The sequence below is a fragment of the Pseudophryne corroboree genome, chromosome 11 (assembly GCF_028390025.1).
Source record: "Pseudophryne corroboree isolate aPseCor3 chromosome 11, aPseCor3.hap2, whole genome shotgun sequence".
Taxonomy (NCBI): domain Eukaryota; kingdom Metazoa; phylum Chordata; class Amphibia; order Anura; family Myobatrachidae; genus Pseudophryne; species Pseudophryne corroboree.
This window is the reverse complement of record NC_086454.1, coordinates 329,256,982-329,277,211: the sequence shown is the minus strand read 5'-3', so window position 1 is coordinate 329,277,211 and position 20,230 is coordinate 329,256,982. Positions and strand designations below refer to the sequence as shown.

The 20,230-nt window shown below is 45.3% G+C and overlaps 1 protein-coding gene across 1 annotated transcript in view; it reads left to right on the top strand.

Annotated features, from left to right (window-relative positions):
- The window catches only part of SLC38A8 (solute carrier family 38 member 8), a 61,616-nt gene extending 43,174 nt beyond the window's left edge, over positions 1-18,442 (top strand). Inside the window, exons 8-10 of the mRNA XM_063945740.1 lie at positions 15,319-15,509; positions 17,075-17,126; positions 18,208-18,442. Of these exons, the coding sequence (XP_063801810.1) occupies positions 15,319-15,509; positions 17,075-17,126; positions 18,208-18,310 (346 nt within the window). The 3' untranslated portion in view covers positions 18,311-18,442. The remainder of the gene's footprint in view (positions 1-15,318; positions 15,510-17,074; positions 17,127-18,207) is intronic.
- Positions 18,443-20,230: the final 1,788 nt, after the last annotated feature.

The window sequence follows — 20,230 nt, the reverse complement described above, 5'->3', positions numbered from 1 at the left end:
ATATAAGTAACTGTTAATAAGATACTAGTACTGCACAGAGCTATAGATAATGGTGACGTGTTACACATGCAATCTGTAGTTCTCCCCCGGGAATCCGTAGTAGAGGAGATAACCCATCCTTCATCCAATGTACTTAATTCTATTAAACAGATGCAGTATAATAATTTGTTTTCTAGACAACTGACCAATACCATTTATCTTTATTCTAGAAATGTACAATATTATACAAAAATATCCAGTAATTTTCAAAAAAAATAAAAATAAGTTGGGATAGCACGTCTTGGTGGGTTTTGTGTTTTTAGTGTGTGTGTTTTTTTTTTTTTTTGGTTTTTTTTTTTTAAATTTCCGAAATGTATTTGTTAAATGCACTGAAGGTGTCCCCATAATGAAAAGAGAGATCAGCACATAGGCCCTCATTCCGAGTTGTTCGCTCGGTAAAAATCTTCGCATCGCAGCGATTTTCCGCTTAATGCGCATGCGCAATGTCCGCACTGCGACTGCGCCAAGTAAATTTGCTATGCACTTAGTAATTTTACTCACGGCTTTTTCATCGTTCTGGCGATCGTAATGTGATTGACAGGAAATGGGTGTTACTGGGCGGAAACAGGCCGTTTTATGGGCGTGTGGGGAAAAAACGCTACAGTTTCCGGAAAAAACGCAGGAGTGGCCGGAGAAACGGAGGAGTGTCTGTGCGAACGCTGGGTGTGTTTGACGTCAAACCAGGAACGACAAGCACTGAACTGATCGCAGATGCCGAGTAAGTCTGAGGCTACTCAGAAACTGCTACGAGGTGTGTAATCGCAATATTGCGATTACTTCGTTCGCAATTTTAAGATGCTAAGATTCACTCCCAGTAGGCGGCGGCTTAGCGTGAGCAACTCTGCTAAAATCGCTTTGCGAGCGAACAACTCGGAATGACCTCCATAGTCCTATAAAATACTGCAAACGTAACTGCTGGAGGAAACTGGGAGAAATTTATCAAAACTTGGAGAGAGATAAACTACTACACTAACCAATCAGCTCCTAATTGTCATTTTACAAACTGTTTGAAAAATGACAGGATTGGTTGGTATTATATCTCTCTCCAAATTTTTGGTAAATCTCCCCCTGGGGGAGGGGGTGGTATTACATGCAGGGACGAGCGAAGATCCGGAGACTATGGAGGTCATTCAGAGTTGATCGCTCGCTAGCAGTTAGCAGCCGTGCAAGCGCTATGCCGCCTCCCACCGGGAGTGTATTTTAGCTTCGCAGAAGTGCGAACGAAAGAATCGCAGAGCGGCTACAAAAAAATGTGTGCAGTTTCAGAGTAGCTCCAGACCTACTCAGCGCTTGCGATGACTTCAGACTGTACAGTTCCTGTTTTGACGTCACGAACATGCCCTGCGTTCACCCAGCCACGCCTGCGTTTTTCCTGGCACGCCTGCGTTTTTTCGATCACTCCCTGAAAACTGTCAGTCGACACCCAGAAACGCCCACTTCATGTCAATCACTCTGCGGTCAGCAGTGCGACGGAAAAGCCTCACTAGACCTTGTGTAAAACTACATCGGCCGCATACACATGCGCAGAAGTGCTGTTTTTTTGCATCATCGCTGCTCAGCGAACATTTTCAGCTAGCGATCAACTCTGAATGACCCCCTATAAACGCAGCCAACTCCAAAGCGGGCCAGAGTACACAAACTGCTTAATGGTTCAAGAGGGGTTGGCTAAACCTTAAGGTCCAGGGAACGCCATACATGATCCAAGAAAGTGTAGGAGTTTCTCAGGACGCTGGTGATGTATTCCATTTGATACATATACCATAGTGCAGGCTGAGGTGATGATAGGAGGCAGTGGGTTCTTTATTTGCAGGACCTGAAGGCTGAGAATTTGGGAGGATTGTGTGGTGTGTGGGTTTTTTTTTTTTAAATCAATTTGTAGACATAGAGGTTGTAATAAATATGACCATAGGACCCCTGTCTTGGGGAACTTTCCTGGTCTTTCAGGTCAATGCTGTAATTCATTTATCAACATATTGTGTAACGCAATGAAGAATACTGTGTACTGGGTCCTATGTTGGAAATTATGTGTGTGTGTGAAGGTGTTTATTATATTCACACCAGTGGATGACAAGCAGTGAACAGCCCAGTTACTTAACCAGTGGTGTTGGTTTATTGATAGCCGATACAGTTGTACTCACTGTTACACGTACTCTGGTGATGGAGCTGGAGAGGATCAGGGTTCAATACAACTCACCAGCCGGTGAGTGTATTCTGCAAATGGGTAGCTGTGCAGGGAGGCTGGAACAGCTTTATTGGCAGGTATTGACTAGGTCTCTAATAGGAGCTAAAATAAGATTTTACTTACCGATAAATCTATTTCTCGTAGTCCGTAGTGGATGCTGGGACTCCGTAAGGACCATGGGGAATAGCGGCTCCGCAGGAGACCGGGCACAAGAATAAAAGCTTTAGGATCAGGTGGTGTGCACTGGCTCCTCCCCCTATGACCCTCCTCCAAGCCTCAGTTAGGATACTGTGCCCGGACGAGCGTACATAATAAGGAAGGATCTTGAATCCCGGGTAAGACTCATACCAGCCACACCAATCACACCGTACAACTCGTGATCTGAACCCAGTTAACAGTATGATAAAACGAAAAGGAGCCTCTGAAAAGATGGCTCACAACAATAATAACCCGAATTTTTGTAACAATAACTATATACAAGTATTGCAGACAATCCGCACTTGGGATGGGCGCCCAGCATCCACTACGGACTACGAGAAATAGATTTATCGGTAAGTAAAATCTTATTTTCTCTGACGTCCTAGTGGATGCTGGGACTCCGTAAGGACCATGGGGATTATACCAAAGCTCCCAAACGGGCGGGAGAGTGCGGATAACTCTGCAGCACCGAATGAGAGAACTCCAGGTCCTCCTCAGCCAGGGTATCAAATTTGTAGAATTTAGCAAACGTGTTTGCCCCTGACCAAGTAGCTGCTCGGCAAAGTTGTAAAGCCGAGACCCCTCGGGCAGCCGCCCAAGATGAGCCCACTTTCCTTGTGGAATGGGCTTTTACCGATTTTGGCTGTGGCAGGCCTGCCACAGAATGTGCAAGCTGAATTGTACTACAAATCCAACGAGCAATCGTCTGCTTAGAAGCAGGAGCACCCAGCTTGTTGGGTGCATACAGGATAAACAGCGAGTCAGATTTTCTGACTCCAGCCGTCCTGGAAACATATATTTTCAGGGCCCTGACAACGTCAAGCAACTTGGAGTCCTCCAAGTCCCTAGTAGCCGCAGGTACCACAATAGGTTGGTTCATGTGAAATGCAGAAACCACCTTAGGTAGAAATTGAGGACGAGTCCTCAATTCTGCCCTGTCAGAATGAAAAATGAAGTAAGGGCTTTTATATGATAAAGCCGCCAATTCTGACACACGCCTGGCTGAAGCCAGGGCTAACAGCATCGTCACCTTCCATGTGAGATATTTGAAGTCCACAGTGGTGAGTGGTTCAAACCAATGTGACTTTAGGAAACTCAACACAACATTGAGATCCCAAGGTGCCACTGGAGGCACAAAAGGAGGCTGTATATGCAGTACCCCTTTTACAAATGTCTGAACTTCAGGCACTGAAGCCAGTTCTTTCTGGAAGAAAATCGACAGGGCCGAAATTTGAACCTTAATGGACCCTAATTTTAGGCCCATAGATAGTCCTGTTTGCAGGAAATGGAGGAAACGACCCAGTTGAAATTCTTCTGTAGGGGCCTTCTTGGCCTCACACCACGCAACATATTTTCGCCAAATGCGGTGATAATGTTTTGCGGTTACGTCCTTCCTGGCCTTGACCAGGGTAGGGATGACTTCATCTGGAATGCCTTTTTCCCTCAGGATCCGGCGTTCAACCGCCATGCCGTCAAACGCAGCCGCGGTAAGTCTTGGAACAGACAAGGCCCCTGCTGGAGCAGGTCCTTTCTCAGAGGTAGAGGCCACAGTTCGTCCGTGAGCATCTCTTGAAGTTCCGGGTACCAAGTCCTTCTTGGCCAATCCGGAACCACGAGTATAGTTCTTACTCCTCTCCTTCTTATGATTCTCAGTACTTTTGGTATGAGAGGCAGAGGAGGGAACACATACACTGACTGGTACACCCACGGCGTTACCAGAGCGTCCACCGCTATTGCCTGAGGGTCCCTTGACCTGGCGCAATATCTGTCTAGTTTTTTGTTTAGACGGGACGCCATCATGTCCACCTTTGGTTCTTCCCAACGGTTTACTATCCGGTGGAAGACTTCTGGGTGAAGTCCCCACTCTCCCGGGTGGAGGTCGTGTCTGCTGAGGAAGTCTGCTTCCCAGTTGTCCACTCCCGGAATGAACACTGCTGACAGTGCCATCACATGATTTTCCGCCCAGCGAAGAATCCTTGCAGCTTCTGCCATTGCCCTCCTGCTTCTCGTGCCGCCCTGTCTGTTTACGTGGGCGACTGACGTGATGTTGTCCGATTGGATCAATACCGCCTGACCCTGAAGCAGGGGTTTCGCTTGACTTAGGGCATTGTAAATGGCCCTTAGTTCCAGAATGTTTATATGAAGAGATGTTTCCATGCTTGACCACAAGCCCTGGAAATTTCTTCCCTGTGTGACTGCTCCCCAGCCTCTCAGGCTTGCATCCGTGGTCACCAGGATCCAATCCTGAATGCCAAATCTGCGGCCCTCTAGTAGATGAGCACTCTGCAGCCACCACAGAAGAGACACCCTTGTCCTTGGCGACAGGGATATCCGCTGATGCATCTGAAGATGCGATCCGGACCATTTGTCCAGTAGATCCCACTGAAAAGTTCTTGCATGGAATCTTCCGAATGGAATCGCTTCGTAAGAAGCCACCATTTTTCCCAGGACCCTCGTGCACTGATGCACTGACACCTGGCCTGGTTTTAGGAGGTTCCTGACTAGCTCGGATAACTCCCTGGCCTTCTCCTCCGGGAGAAACACCTTCTTCTGGACTGTGTCCAGAATCTTTCCTAGGAACAGTAGACGTGTCGTTGGAATCAGCTGCGATTTTGGAATATTTAGGATCCACCCGTGCTGACGTAACACTACCTGAGATAGTGCTACTCCGACTTCTAACTGTTCCCTGGACCTTGCCCTTATCAGGAGATCGTCCAAGTAAGGGATAATTAAGATGCCTTTTCTTCGAAGAAGAATCATCATTTCGGCCATTACCTTGGTAAAGACCCGAGGTGCCGTGGACAACCCAAACGGCAGCGTCTGAAACTGATAATGACAGTTTTGTACTACAAACCTGAGGTACCCTTGGTGAGAAGGGTAGATTGGGACGTGGAGATAAGCATCTTTGATGTCCAGAGACACCATATAGTCCCCTTCTTCCAGGTTTGCTATCACCGCTCTGAGTGATTCCATCTTGAATTTGAACCTTTTTATGTAAGTGTTCAAGGATTTCAGATTTAAAATTGGTCTCACCGAGCCGTCCGGCTTCGGTACCACAAACAGCGTGGAATAATACCCCTTTCCCTGTTGTAGGAGGGGTACCTTGATTATCACCTGCTGGGAATACAGCTTGTGAATGGCTTCCAAAACTGCCTCCCTGTCGGAGGGAGACTTTGGTAGAGCAGACTTCAGGAACCGGCGAGGGGGAAACGCCTCGAATTCCAGTTTGTACCCCTGCGATACTACCTGTAGAATCCAGGGGTCCACTTGCGAGTGAGCCCACTGCGCGTTGAAATTCTTGAGACGGGCCCCCACCATGTCTGAGTCTGCTTGTAAAGCCCCAGCGTCATGCTGAAGACTTGGCAGAAGCAGGGGAGTGCTTCTGCTCCTGGGAAGCGGCTGCATGGTGCAGTCTTTTTCCTCTTCCTCTGCCCCGGGGCAGAAAGGAGTGGCCTTTAGCTCGCTTGTACTTATGGGAACGAAAGGACTGAGTTTGAAAAGACGGTGTCTTTTTCTGTTGATGTGAAGTGACCTGGGGTAAAAAGGTGGACTTTCCAGCCGTTGCCGTGGCCACCAGGTCCGATAGACCAGCCCCAAATAACTCCTCCCCTTTATACGGCAATACTTCCATATGTCGTTTGGAATCCGCATCGCCTGACCACTGTCGCGTCCATAACGCTCTTCTGGCAGAAATGGACATAGCACTTACTCTTGATGCCAGGGTGCAAATATCCCTCTGTGCATCACGCATATATAGTAATGCATCCTTCAAATGCTCTATAGTTAACAATATATTGTCCCTATCCAGGGTATCAATATTTTCAGTCAGGGAATCCGACCACGCGACTCCAGCACTGCACATCCAGGCTGAAGCGATTGCTGGTCGCAGTATAACACCAGTATGTGTGTATATACTTTTTAGGATATTTTCCAGCCTTCTATCTGCTGGTTCTTTGAGGGTGGCCGTATCAGGAGACGGTAACGCTACTTGTTTAGATAAACGTGTGAGCGCCTTATCTACCCTAGGGGGTGTTTCCCAACGCGTCCTAACCTCTGACGGGAAAGGATATAGTGCCAATAATTTTTTAGAAATTAGCAGTTTTTTGTCGGGGGAAACCCACGCTTTATCACACACCTCATTTAATTCATCTGACTCAGGAAAAACTATTGGTAGTTCTTTCACACCCCACATAATACCCTTCTTTGTGGTACTTGTAGTGTCAGAAATGTTCAATGCCTCCTTCATTGCCGTGATCATGTAACGTGTGGCCCTACTGGACATTACGTTTGTCTCCTCACCGTCGACACTAGACTCAGTATCTGTGTCTGGGTCTGTGTCGACCCACTGAGGTAACGGGCGTTTTAGGGCCCTTGACGGTGTCTGAGACGCCTGGACAGGCACTAATTGATTTGCCGGCTGTCTCATGTCGTCAACCGTTTTTTGCAAAGTGCTGACATTATCACTTAATTCTTTAAATACGATCATCCAGTCAGGTGTCGACTCCCTAGGGGGTGACATCACTAACCCAAGCAATTGCTCCGCCTCCACATCATTTTCCTCCTCATACATGTCGACACACACGTACCGACACACGGCACACACACCGGGAATGCTCTGATAGAGGACAGGACCCCACTAGCCCTTTGGAGAGACAGAGGGAGAGTCTGCCAGCACACACCAAGCGCTATATATATATATATATATATATATATATATATATATATATATATATATATATATATATATATATATATATATATATATATATATATATATATATATATATATATATATATATATATATATATATCTATATATATATATATCTATATATATATATATCTATATATATATATATATATATATATATATATATATCTATATATATATATATATCTATCCTTATATATATATATATCCTTATATATATATATATCTATCCTTATATATATATATCTATCCTTATATATATATATATCTATCCTTATATATATATATATCTATCCTTATATATATATATCTATCCTTATATATATATATATCCTTATATATATATATATCTATCCTTATATATATATATATCTATCCTTATATATATATATCTATCCTTATATATATATATATCTATCCTTATATATATATATATATCTATCCTTATATATATATATATATCTATCCTTATATATATATATATATCTATCCTTATATATATATATATATATATCCTTATATATATATATATCTATCCTTATATATATATATATATATATATATATATTTATGTGTGTATAACCTTATATAACCTTATATAAGTGTTATTCCCTTATAGCTGCTGTTTATATTATTTTTAGCTGCCAATAGTGCCCCCCCTTCTCTTTTTTACCCTGATTCTGTAGCAAGTCTGCAGGGGAGAGTAAGGGAGCCGTCCTTCCAGCGGAGCTGTGAGGGAAAATGGCGCTTGTGTGCTGAGGAGATAGGCTCCGCCCCTTCACGACGTCCTTATCTCCCGCTCTTTTCTGTAAAAATGGCAGGGGTTAAAATACATCCATATAGCCCAGGAGCTATATGTGATGTATTCTTTTGCCAACCTAAGGTATTATCTGTTTATATTGCGTCTCAGGGCGCTCCCCCCCAGCGCCCTGCACCCTCAGTGACCGCAGTGTGAAGTGTGCTGAGAGCAATGGCGCACAGCTGCGGTGCTGTGCGCTACCTTAGTCTGAAGACAGGACCGTCTTCTGCCGCCGATTTCACCGGACCTCTTCGCTCTTCTGGCTCTGTAAGGGGGCCGGCGGCGCGGCTCCGGGACCCATCCAGGCTGAACCTGTGATCGTCCCTCTGGAGCTAATGTCCAGTAGCCTAAGAAGAAGCCCAATCCACTCTGCACGCAGGTGAGTTCGCTTCTTCTCCCCTTAGTCCCACGATGCAGTGAGCCTGTTGCCAGCAGGACTCACTGAAAATAAAAAACCTAAAATACACTTTTATTCTAAGCAGCTCAGGAGAGCCACCTAGCCTGCACCCTTCTCGTTCGGGCACAAAAATCTAACTGAGGCTTGGAGGAGGGTCATAGGGGGAGGAGCCAGTGCACACCACCTGATCCTAAAGCTTTTATTCTTGTGCCCTGTCTCCTGCGGAGCCGCTATTCCCCATGGTCCTTACGGAGTCCCAGCATCCACTAGGACGTCAGAGAAAGGGGGGTACTCACGGAGCGATATTCTAAGCAATCTGACTAGATTGCTTAGAATTTAAGCAGGATCGCTCCGTGTGTACCCCATACAGCGATAGCGATGCGCAGCCCCGCGCATCGCTATAGTTGCTGCTAGATTGGCCTGCCGTGCAGGCCAATCTAGCGGGTCGCTCACTTCACCCGCTGGGTGAAATGAGCGGCCCCCCCGTCTCCCCCCGCACGCTCAGCACAGATCGCGCTGTGCTGAGCGGCGGGAGAGATGTGTGCTGAGCGAACCGCTCGGCACACATCTCTCCCCGAATCGGCCCGTGGGTACTGGGCTTAAGTGGGAGACTTCTGTGTCCCACTAAGTTGCTTTACACCATATTAAGATGGCTCCCACACATGCTCAGTCACAATCTTGGCGGCCATCGTGAGACAGGGCACAGAGCCTCCCTGGAGAACAAGAAGAATGGAGTCGTTCAACACTTTATATGTAAAAGCCCCAACTTTTTCTTGGTGGTTTGTTTTTTTTGTTTTTTTTTCGTTTTTTTTTCTTCTTCGTTTTTCTTTTATAAAATCTCACTGGTCAAAATCCTGCCTGTCTAATTACAGTGTGTGATACCAATGGAGAAAATGGGGAAACTGCGCTCACTAATGGGGGGGAGAGATAGAAAGTGGTGCTGCTAAACCTGGAGGTATGCAGCCTCCTGCTATATTGTCAATTGGATATGGTCAGCGCAGTCAGATGAAAGGGTGTGTATGGAGAAAAGTAGGAATAGAGGGAAGGGGGGGTAAAGATGATTGCTTGATCAGTTATGGAGATGCTAGTGGAGTGGAGTGTCAATGAATGAAAAATGATGGCTAGGGTTGTGGTAAAGGTAAGCCTTGTATTTATTGGTAATAGTGACTATTCTGAACTATCAGGTGTGTCCTGCAGACCACCCTTTATGTGGTATACCTTCCTAAATGGTATACTCTAGCTTAAAAGCCCCCTGAGGGGTGAATGTCAGGCGTACCTTTTATTTCTTAAACGTGTGATGGATAATTAATGTGCGTGGGTGATATGACTATTGCGGCATCCCGCTAGTCTGACCCTTGTGATGATGGTAATCTGTGTGCACCGCTGTGAGGAGACAGGTGAACCGGCTTAGGTCTGTTACTTTCGGGGGTGCGTTCCGCGCGCCTGTTCCGGCTCAGCTTCCGTGCCCGTGTCTTCCAGTGCCCTTATGTCCCCAGACCGTGGCTTCTCGATCCCCGTGCGGGTCCAGCAGCCGCTGCACTCGCCTAACTTCGGGTCCCGTCAGTCACTTCCTGGTTTGCCGCGTCACGTGGTGCGGGAATTGCTGTGCAGTCCTCGTTATGGAAAGGGTCCCCTTCTCCAGCCGGGGAAGGGAGCTGTAATGAGATGTGTAGCTGTATAGCGGTGTCCAACGCGTTTCAGCATTAATTGCCTTTGCCTTTGGACACTGCTATACAGCTACACATCTCATTACAGCTCCCTTCCCCGGCTGGAACTCATCGATGGTCACCAGCCGATGCTGAATACTTTCCCCATCGATGGTGTATAACCAGATGGATCTACACCATCGATGGTCGCTGTATACACAATGGTTTTTACCCCCACCAATAATTAGCTGCCTGTTCCAGAACACAGCTGCTAGACACTACATGCCAGACACTGCGCCAGACTGCTGGCTGACAATGTGGATCAGAGCTGCCAATGGTGATGTCCCTCCTCTTTATGAAGCTCAGCTGTCGCTCACAGCTCAGCCACGCCCATGGCTCTTACGCGGCAGAAGAGCAAGCTACTGCACATGGGCATAAACATCGATGGGAAAAACCATCGCTGACTATGAATATAAAACTTAGCTGCCATCGATGGTCACTGTTGCTGCCACTAGCGCCAATTCCCATCCCTGCTGACCACGCTCCCTCGGCAACCACCTCACTAGCTCCAGCCAGCAGTTGCACACACCACCACACCGCCTTATGCACCACTAAGCCTCACACCACAGCAACGAACACAACCCTCACACACCCATTAACTCCAAAACACAACCAACCCCGCAACGACAAAACACCCGACTGTTCAATACCCGCACCACCTCAAAAGTCCATCCCCCAACCAACCTAGCTCGATACTTGACACCCACCATCCACAAATACACCACCCCCTGCACCTCAACACAACCTTCCCCATCTGCCTACCCCTCCCTCCCCTGCACACACCACACACACCCCAATACCCTGCCCCATCCACCCACCCACCCCATGTGGACATCCCCGAGCCATGCCACTTTGGGACACCCTCCCCCAACCACAACATGCGTGACCCCTGCTCGCCCAACACCACTTCAGCATACTAGCAAACCCCCCACCCAACTACACCACCTTATGAACCACTAACCCTCACACCACACCAACTAACCCAACCCACACACCAACAACAAACCCCCCCATGACAAAACACTCGCCTGTGCTACACCCGCACCACCGCACAAGCCCATACCTCCCCCAAAACCTGGCACCCACCTTCCACAAAAACACCACCCCATGCACCTCAAAACAACCCTCCCCTGGACACACCCCAATATACTCCCTCCCCCTCCACCCCATGTGGACATCCCTCAGCCATGCCACCTTCGGACACCCTCCCCCCTAACCCCCACACCTACAACTCCACCAAGTGCAACACCTCCTGTCCCCTCCCCCATCCCTCACCCCTAGGGCAAAGTGCTATATACAGTGACCGGACCACATCCACGGTACAGTCTGACTCTGGTCAGCCATCACCCACAGCATCTCGGGGACAACCTGCCCAAACTATGTACCCCTTCGCAAAAATCACTACACCAACCACAGTACCTTCACCGCCCTCCACAATGCAGAACAAAACCACGCAAAACCTATCACATACAAACTCTTCCCATGCCCAGAATCCACCTTCACTTCCCTCCCCCCACCCAACACTTAGCACATTCCTCTGACACACCCTGCACCTCCTCTAAACCTAACTCTCCACCAACCCCCAGACCAATCCACTTCCCCCTCGCAACCACCACAGTACCTTCACCACCCTCCACAATCCAAAGCAAAACCCCACAAAACCTAGCACATGCATCCTCTACCCCTGACCGTAACCCACCTGAACTCTCCAGCCCCCTCCCCCCACCCCCCTGGCACCTATCAACCACCTCTGCCATAAGCTGTACCCCCTCTGAACCCACCTCTCCAACACCCGTTCCTCACTTACACACAACACATCTCTTCCCCCTCCACCATTTCCATACCCACCACAACTCACATGTTTTTTACACCTGCATTCTGTACATCGTCTCCTGCAGGCACTGTTCAACCACTCGCAAGGGCCTACACCCTATTCATCATCGGACGCCCTTTTGTCATGCTATATTTAACCAAGAGCAAAACTACCATTCCGCCGAAAACTCGCTGTAATACAACTATTCTACACCTTGACGTTGTGTGGGGGTTAAGGGGGCATAGCCCCTCACGACGGTGTGAAGAGCGCCCGTAGGGCGCGATGAATCACCTAGTAATAAGATACCATGGGTCTATATCTTATTCCAGTCATCAAGATGCTGGCGGTCACATGACGACAGTGGAGGGGAGAAGTATTTTTAAACCATTCACCCCACCCTCTCCTACCCTAACCCTCCGTGGGTGGCGGCTAGTGTTGACCTCCCCTTGTACTGAGCCCTAACACGAACAGTGACCCCGATACCTCCGGAATGTCGGTCTTCTGGAGTCAGTGTCCCAGTTGGTGTTGCGGTTCTGGCGTCGGTCACATGACCGCCGGCATCCCGCCCCATGCTGAACGCTTCCCTCTACCATGTATAAACCTATACAATCATATTTGTCAGGCTGCTCTGTGCTTTACTACACTACGGTTTTTAATTGCTTTGAATAGGATAAAAAAAGTAGATAGATATTTATTTATATTATCTATCTATCATTTTCATATAATATAATATTTTTGAGATTTATTTCATTCTTAACTGTATTTGTATGTACATTAAGTTGATTTTTCTAAAGTTACTACTTTTGCATTAATGTTAAATTCCACTAATTTAATTTTTTCAAAAAGTGTTTTTTTTTATATTTAATGTAATTTTCCTGTGTTGGCATATCGTTCTTACTGCAGCAATTCTCTGTATGACAGATAATTAGAGTGCATTCACTTTTAATCATAAAAAGGACATTTATTACTTATCATCCATCTAATCTTTCATTCCAATTGCACTTATTTTCTGACAACATGCAATTACATTTCCAGCACTACTCGGCATATTAATGCTGTAATTGATCCATTGAGAGTTTTAGAACATATAATACTTGGTTAGGGTTCTGATATATTATATTCTCTAAGAGGGTTCTTTTGTTTTTTCGCTGGGACATACGATAACACTTAGGATGGAGGTAATTCCATAATTCTTGGTGAGCCGTAATGTTTTTGATTCAATTATAGTCCTCCTATCTCATTAACCATAAAAATAAACTACTATCTTTTTAATAATACAATCCTTTAGTAAGTTATTTGCAGTAGATGATGCAGGTCTTTAGATTGCTAGATTTATAACTTCAGAATAAGAGATTTTTTTGTTTTATTTCCTGTTTGATTATATAGGATTTTTTTCCCCTTCTGTGTCACTGTTAATTTGTGAAGTATTGTAATAGTCTTATTGTTTGACAAGGGTGAATGCCTAAATAAAGGGGATTTGGACCAATCTGCTTCTGTCAGTTTAAAGGCTGTTTGAAAAATGACAGGAGCTATTGTCTGGTACTTTAGGGTATATTTACGAAGACTTGGATGGAGGCAAAGAGCTATAAAAGCCTCATTATTAAGCTGTACTGTAGAATCAATATAATGATATCCTTGAGCATATCTGTGGAAAACCATACTATGTTTAGTGGACTAGAGGGCTTCTTTGGAGTCTCACAGATGCAATAAGCAAGTTTTGGCATGTTTTGTGTGTGTCCTTCTATTTCATAGTTGGACGTAACTTTGCCTACTGGCTTTCCATGAAATAGGGCGTTTCGGGGCAGGAACTGGGCGTTGGCAAACGGATAGCATGTAACCACCTGGACTTGTGAAGGTGCCATGGGAGTGTTGTGGTCGTGTATCTAAAGCTCTGTACGATTAGGAGTTGTACGTATGGGGAAGGGAAGCCTGTTTCTGACGCCTCTTGCACTTCACACAGGGCTGGTGCAATTACTAATGATGACTAATGCGTCAGCATGCGTAATATCTGTGGCGGCACAGCTTTTTGCTGGCAGATGCATGGACCCCTGTATTAGTTGAATGGATAACCACATTAGCATAAGTTGGTAAACTGGGCTTCTACCACAACTATATCCACATTGCGTGCCCAGAAGAGAAATCCCATTAACGGGCTGGCTCCGAGTTGGGGGTAAATTTACCAAGGTGGGAGTTTTTTAGAACTGGTGATGTTGCCTATAGCAACCAATCAGATTCTATCTATTATCTTCTAGAAGCAGCTTGATAAATGTTAAGTAGAATCTGATTGGTTGCTATGGGCAACATCACCAGTTCTAAAAAAAACTCCCACCTTAGTAAATTTACCCCTTGGTGTCTAAGACTAGAACAGTTATTGAACAAGCTAGCATAGCGGATCACTTCTTGCTGTTATGGCCGAATGGGGTTTGGGCAATGAAGAGTATTGAAGCAATGAAATTTAAGGAGGCGATTCAGATCTGATCGTAAATGTGGTAAATTTAGCACAGCTACGATCATTTACTCCGACATGCGGTGGGACGCCCAGCACAGGGCTAGTCCGCCTCGCATGTCAGGCCCTACCCCCCACCCACCCCCCTTTCACATGTACAAAAGCATCACACAGCGGCGATGCTCTTGTACCTGGCGAGTAGCTCTTGTACCTGGCAGGCCGCTACTCGCCGCGTCCCGGGTTGCAGACGCTGCGTGTGACATCACGCAGCCCGTCCAACTGTCTGGACACGCCTCTGTTGTCTGGACCACGCCCCACCAATGCGTCCTAATGCCGTTGGCACGCCCCCTTCTTTGTGTTCTTTTAAAGATTTCTTGTCTGGCTTGGTTTTTAGAATTTTAACTTTATGTAATGAATTGTTTGGTTCACGGCCTCTGATTAATTTAGTTTGGGATTGTTTTTTGAAGTAATTCAGACCCCAACTGAAGACTTCCTAAGTGTTGGCTTTGGAATAAAATTCTTAAGGTCAGTACACACGTATCAATATGAACAGAGATGTGTGCTGAGCGATCTAGCACAGAACGCTCCGCACACCTCTCCCAACCCCCCCTCCCCCCCCCCTGATGTGTGCTGAGCGAGGGGTGGACGGGGATGGGCGCTCATTTCAATCTATCGCCGGCGATAGCGACGTGCTGGGCCGCGCATGGCTCTCGCTGTAGGACATAGAGACAGAGCTGTGTGTGCTTAACTTCTAAGCAATCTAGTCAGATTGCTTAGAAATTAAGCACGGATCTCTGTGTGTACCCCCCTTTAGTGATGGCAGAACTTTATTTTATCTCCCTTTTGGTGGATAAACGGTGGTTTTTGATGAATACTCTCACATCCACATGCCACACAAATGGGTCTGGTTGTGACATTGCTTTTATCCTCACCCCTTGTTTACTGCGGTTGATGGTCTTTTGTTGCCTGTTTGTTCTTCTCAATCTTTTTATTTTAATTTCTGTGGTATATATTGTCTGCTCCACAGATCTGTCCTTCAGGAGCTCTGGTTGGATCACAAGCATTATGTGAGTGACTCCTATGAACGGTTTGTGAGGGTCCTACTGACGGTTCTTTGGATCCTTGTCACTCTCATCATTGCCCTGTTTGTCCCGGACATCAGCGAGGTCATCTCCATTATAGGTGGAATCAGCGCTTTCTTCATCTTCATCTTCCCAGGTAACCATCCTCAACCTACCGCTTTTCTTTGAATTAAACTGAACCCTGGAAATTCTGCAATTTGTAGCATGTTAAATATACTATAAAATGAAATCTAATGTTTATATTAAATATAAGCATACGATAAAATTCTTTGTCAATCTTACATTCTGCTGTTAGAAAATATAATACTATAGAATATTACTCACCCATAACCCACAATTAGTACAAAAAAGTGGGTACACTGCAGTGGCTTTGTCCAGATGGAGTCTGCCTTAGGTAAAAAAACAAAAACCGAGGTTGCAGTCTGTTAAGCTGCTGTGACATCCTTGTCCTTGTGTTTTTAGCTACCAATACACACACTTGTTTGTTCCGATAGAGAATCCTCTCCATAATATACTGCAGAAAGATAAAATAATAATGGACTAAACTATTTAAAGTTTCCTTTGTTTAGTACTTGGCTCACTAGAGCTTATTAGGATTTTGGTTACTATTACAGTGGTCCAATTAAATTTAAAGTCCTGTACTGCATAATCTTAAGGGAAGAAGATTCTCCCTCGCCCAACCAGGGTCAACTGTAGCTCTGCTTTCTGCAAAGAAACATTCTTAATTACTTTTTATTTTGTTATTGTCTCACAAAGCATAGGGAGATCTTCACTGATTTCTCAACTTGTCTCTCGTGTGTGTGTGTGTGTGTGTGTGTGTGTGTGTTTATACACTGCTCAAAAAAATAAAGGTAACACTTACCACAATGTAACTCCAAGTCGATCACACTTCTGTAAAATCAAACTGTCCACTTAGGAAGCAACACTGATTGACAATCCATTTCGCATGCTGTTGTGCAAATGGAATAGACAACAGGTGGAAATTATAGGCAATTAGCAAGACACCCCCAATAAAGGAGTTGTTCTGCAGGTGGTGACCACAGACCACTTCTCAGCTCCTATGCTTTCTGGCTGATGTTTTCGTCACTTTTGAAAGCTGGCGGTGCTCTCACTCTAGTGGCTGGAGTGTGTCAGTAGTTCCTGCAAGACGAAGGCATTGATGCTATGGACTGGCCCGCCCGTTCCCCGGACCTGAATCCAATTGAGCACATCTGGGACATCATGTCTCGCTCCATCCACCAACGCCACGTTGCACCACAGACTGTCCAGGAGTTGGCGGTTGCTTTAGTCCAGGTCTGGGAGGAGATCCCTCAGGAGACCATCCGCCACCTCATCAGGAGCATGCCCAGGCGTTGTAGGGAGGTCATACAGGCACGTGGAGGCCACACACACTGCTGAGCCTCATTTTGACTTGTTTTAAGGACATTACATCAAAGTTGTATCAGCCTGTAGTGTGTTTCTCCACTTTAATTTTGAGTGTGACTCCAAATCCAGACCTCCATGGGTTAATAAATGTGAGTTCCATTGATAATTTTTGTGTGATTTTGTTGTCTGCACATTCAACTATGTAAAGAACAAAGTATTTAATAAGAATATTTAATTAATTCAGATCTAGGATGTGTTATTTTAGTGTTCCCTTTATTTTTTGAGCAGTGTGTATTTTTTTTTTATATACTTTTTTTCATTATCTTCTTTTCTTAGGAATGTGTCTGATTTGTGCTATGCAGACTGAACCGGTGGAAAGGAGGAAAAAGTTAGTGATCTATTTTTATACATAATCTGAAAAGATCTGTGTAAACCCAAACTACTAATAAGTATCCATTTTGGCGCAATAGATATGTAAGCCCAATATATCCTAGATTTGTGGTAGGGGTTCGGGTGCAATCAGAGGCAGCTGCTGATTTGAGTGATCATTGGGACATATTTTACACCAGGGGTTGGGCACCTGCAAGAGACGCTCCTCATGAGTCCTGACGGGTGCCTATGACTGCCACATTTACAGAACATGACTTTGCATCACTTAGGCTGAGAACAGTAAATAGATGCATCCGTTCAAATCTACATCAAGCCCCAAGTGCTTATGTCAGTGGAAACATGTCATGTACTGGCAGAATTACTGTGCTCCTACTCTGCACCCTTTATTGGTTCATAATGATCACATGGACTGTCGTATTTAGCCAATAGGATGTCTGCAACAAATGGCTAACTTGCATTTTGAAAAGACTGGATCCGATGTACTGTATTTTGCTTTAGACTGGTGCACAATGAATTGCATTTACAGTTAAGTTTATTTATCCATCACTATACTTGTTTCAAACTTGCCTAACCAGTTTACTCTATACTCTAAAGCAGTGGTTCTCAAATTCTGCCCTCAGGACCCCACACAGTTCATGTTTTCCAGATCTCCTTTCTGGCGCACAAGTATTTGTTACTGCAGACCTCAAATTTCAGTGGTGCAAGGTGTCTTGACACTGGATTTTAAAATGTTGGGAGGCAGGTGACTGACACAATTTAAATTATCCACTTGAGATTCTTGGAGGAAACCTGGAAAACATGCACTGCTACTGTATTCCAAGGATTGGATTTGAGACGCACATGCTCCACCCTATATAATAGGGATCTGTTTCTTTATTAGTAGGACATCTTCTGGTAATTTTGGTACTGCTTGGATTTCTCCGTTCTCCACAGAGATTGCGCACTGCTGCTTCGTATATGGGGAGTGAGATTTCATGTTTGCAACCGCTGCTGGTCATGGTACAGGGTTTATGATGGAATACAAACCTCTACTGAAGCAATTTCCAATGTGTAGTTATGTGTGTGTGATCTCTCCACAGATCCTGCCTAGTTGCCTGGGGAATCATCTCTGTTCTGTGCGGGGCCTTTATTTTTGGCCAGAGCACAACCATTGCGGTTATGGAACTTATGGAGAAATTCTGAGACCTCCTAACTCTGCGCTGGAGATGAGCGGCTGTGGAACCTAATTTTTTTTTTTTTTAACTGTATTTTTTTAAAGATTTTATTTAAGTTTGTTTTTATCTTTTGTAAGGATTAAATTGTTCAGAAATCTTATGATGTTTACTGCTCTCATTGTCTAGATGTACACCATGCTTACCTGAACTGAAAGTTTGCACTCAAGAAATAAAGGAGGGAGGCACCTAGGTGGGATGTGGAAGGTGCAATGATGTCTCCATCGTGACTACTGCCTTCCCTCCGTACAATGTCTCCATTTATCCAGGGCCACAATGACCAGGTTCCAAGTGAATCGCATCCAACCTCCGGGGTCCTGGACTGCTAACTCTACTGGGGAAGAGGGGCAGGGGGATTGTGACCAGGGGCCTGGCCTACTGTCTTGTGAGTCTAAGACCGTACCCTAACATTTGAGTGCCTCACGGGCATTTTCGGAAAGTATGGAAGCTTGATTTGGAATTTCACTGGTTATCTGTCCAGGAAACTAGTACCTCCTGAATATGCTAGTCCTCATCTTATTATCGGGGGTCCACACGTGAGAACCCAATTCATTCAGCCATTCCCAATGTAAGTTTCCGCACATTAACACCAGATTTTAAGTGCTGGGAAAAGGCTATTTAATTGAAAACCCAGCGGCTAATTGGTTAAGCTGTAGAACAGTTTTGAAGATACAGCCTTTTGGGAGGCAAGGGTTAGGCTGTGGAGAGGTGTGTGTGTGTGTGAGATTTAGGGATTGGGGGAGAAATACTCACAGTACGCTGATCCTTATATGCCTGCATTCGCGTCAGAACTGGTCCTCACGTGACTGTTGGGCCCTGGAAGAAGACACTGCAGCCGCCGAGACAAGGCAAGAAGCCACTAGATCACTAGGGACCGTTTGTCGACAGTACATCATTTCAACATTCTCATGCCGACTTGACAAGTCATCCCCCAGTCGATCTCGCCCCTCTGAATCAGCCCTGCGGTGTACACTCTAAAAAGTGTTTTCTAAGTACAGTAGGTATTTTACTCCCTTTCTGTGCCTATAAATCCATTCTCTTCAGTGTAATTCCAGTGATTGAGGTAATTATCATTGTGGAATACATCAGACCAGATGTTGTTCCATGTAAAAGGAATTCCTGGACATGTGTAGCCCTGTAAGGCTTTGATACGACCTCTCACATAGAATCAGGCTCACCTTCTCTCAGCGATAAATCCGCAGGATAAAAATACATCTCAGAGCAGATTGTTTTTCCCTCTTAACTTATTTCTGAAAGAAAACCAACTTAAAATAGACTATAAATACTTGTTCCATTTGCCACGGGGTATTATTCCCTGCTTCAACAAAAGAATAAGTGTCCCTTTTATTATTTTTATTACTCTGATCTATCAGTGAAGGGAGGGGAGCGGGATTCTGTTGGAGAAATAAGTGCTGCGTCTGAGGTGGGAGCAAAGAAAAAAAAGAAAACTTTGCACCTGGGGTAACACCATGCTGCACTGCAGGTGGGGTAGATGTAACATGCAGAGAAATATGGATTTGTGAGGTGCATGTCCAAAATCAGATCTAAAATGCAGTGAGCTGTCCAGTATTTGTGAGCTACATGCAAAAGCAGCCAGTATTTACCCTGCATGCGCGAAACAGAAATATAGAAGACACAATGTACAAGTTCCTAAGGTGCAACACTACCTAGCCACCTCTTGTGCAAGTCAGAAATAAGGGCCACTGTATACCTTTAGTACACCAATGAATACAATTACACACAAAAACCATACCCATATATACTGTATATCAGTGGTTCCCAAACTGTGTGGGTTGGTGGTCCAGAACCAATTCAAATTCTGCATGGTCAATGTAAAAAGCAAAAACCAGTGTTAATGGCTGCCAGTCATAAAATATATTGACAATCAGAA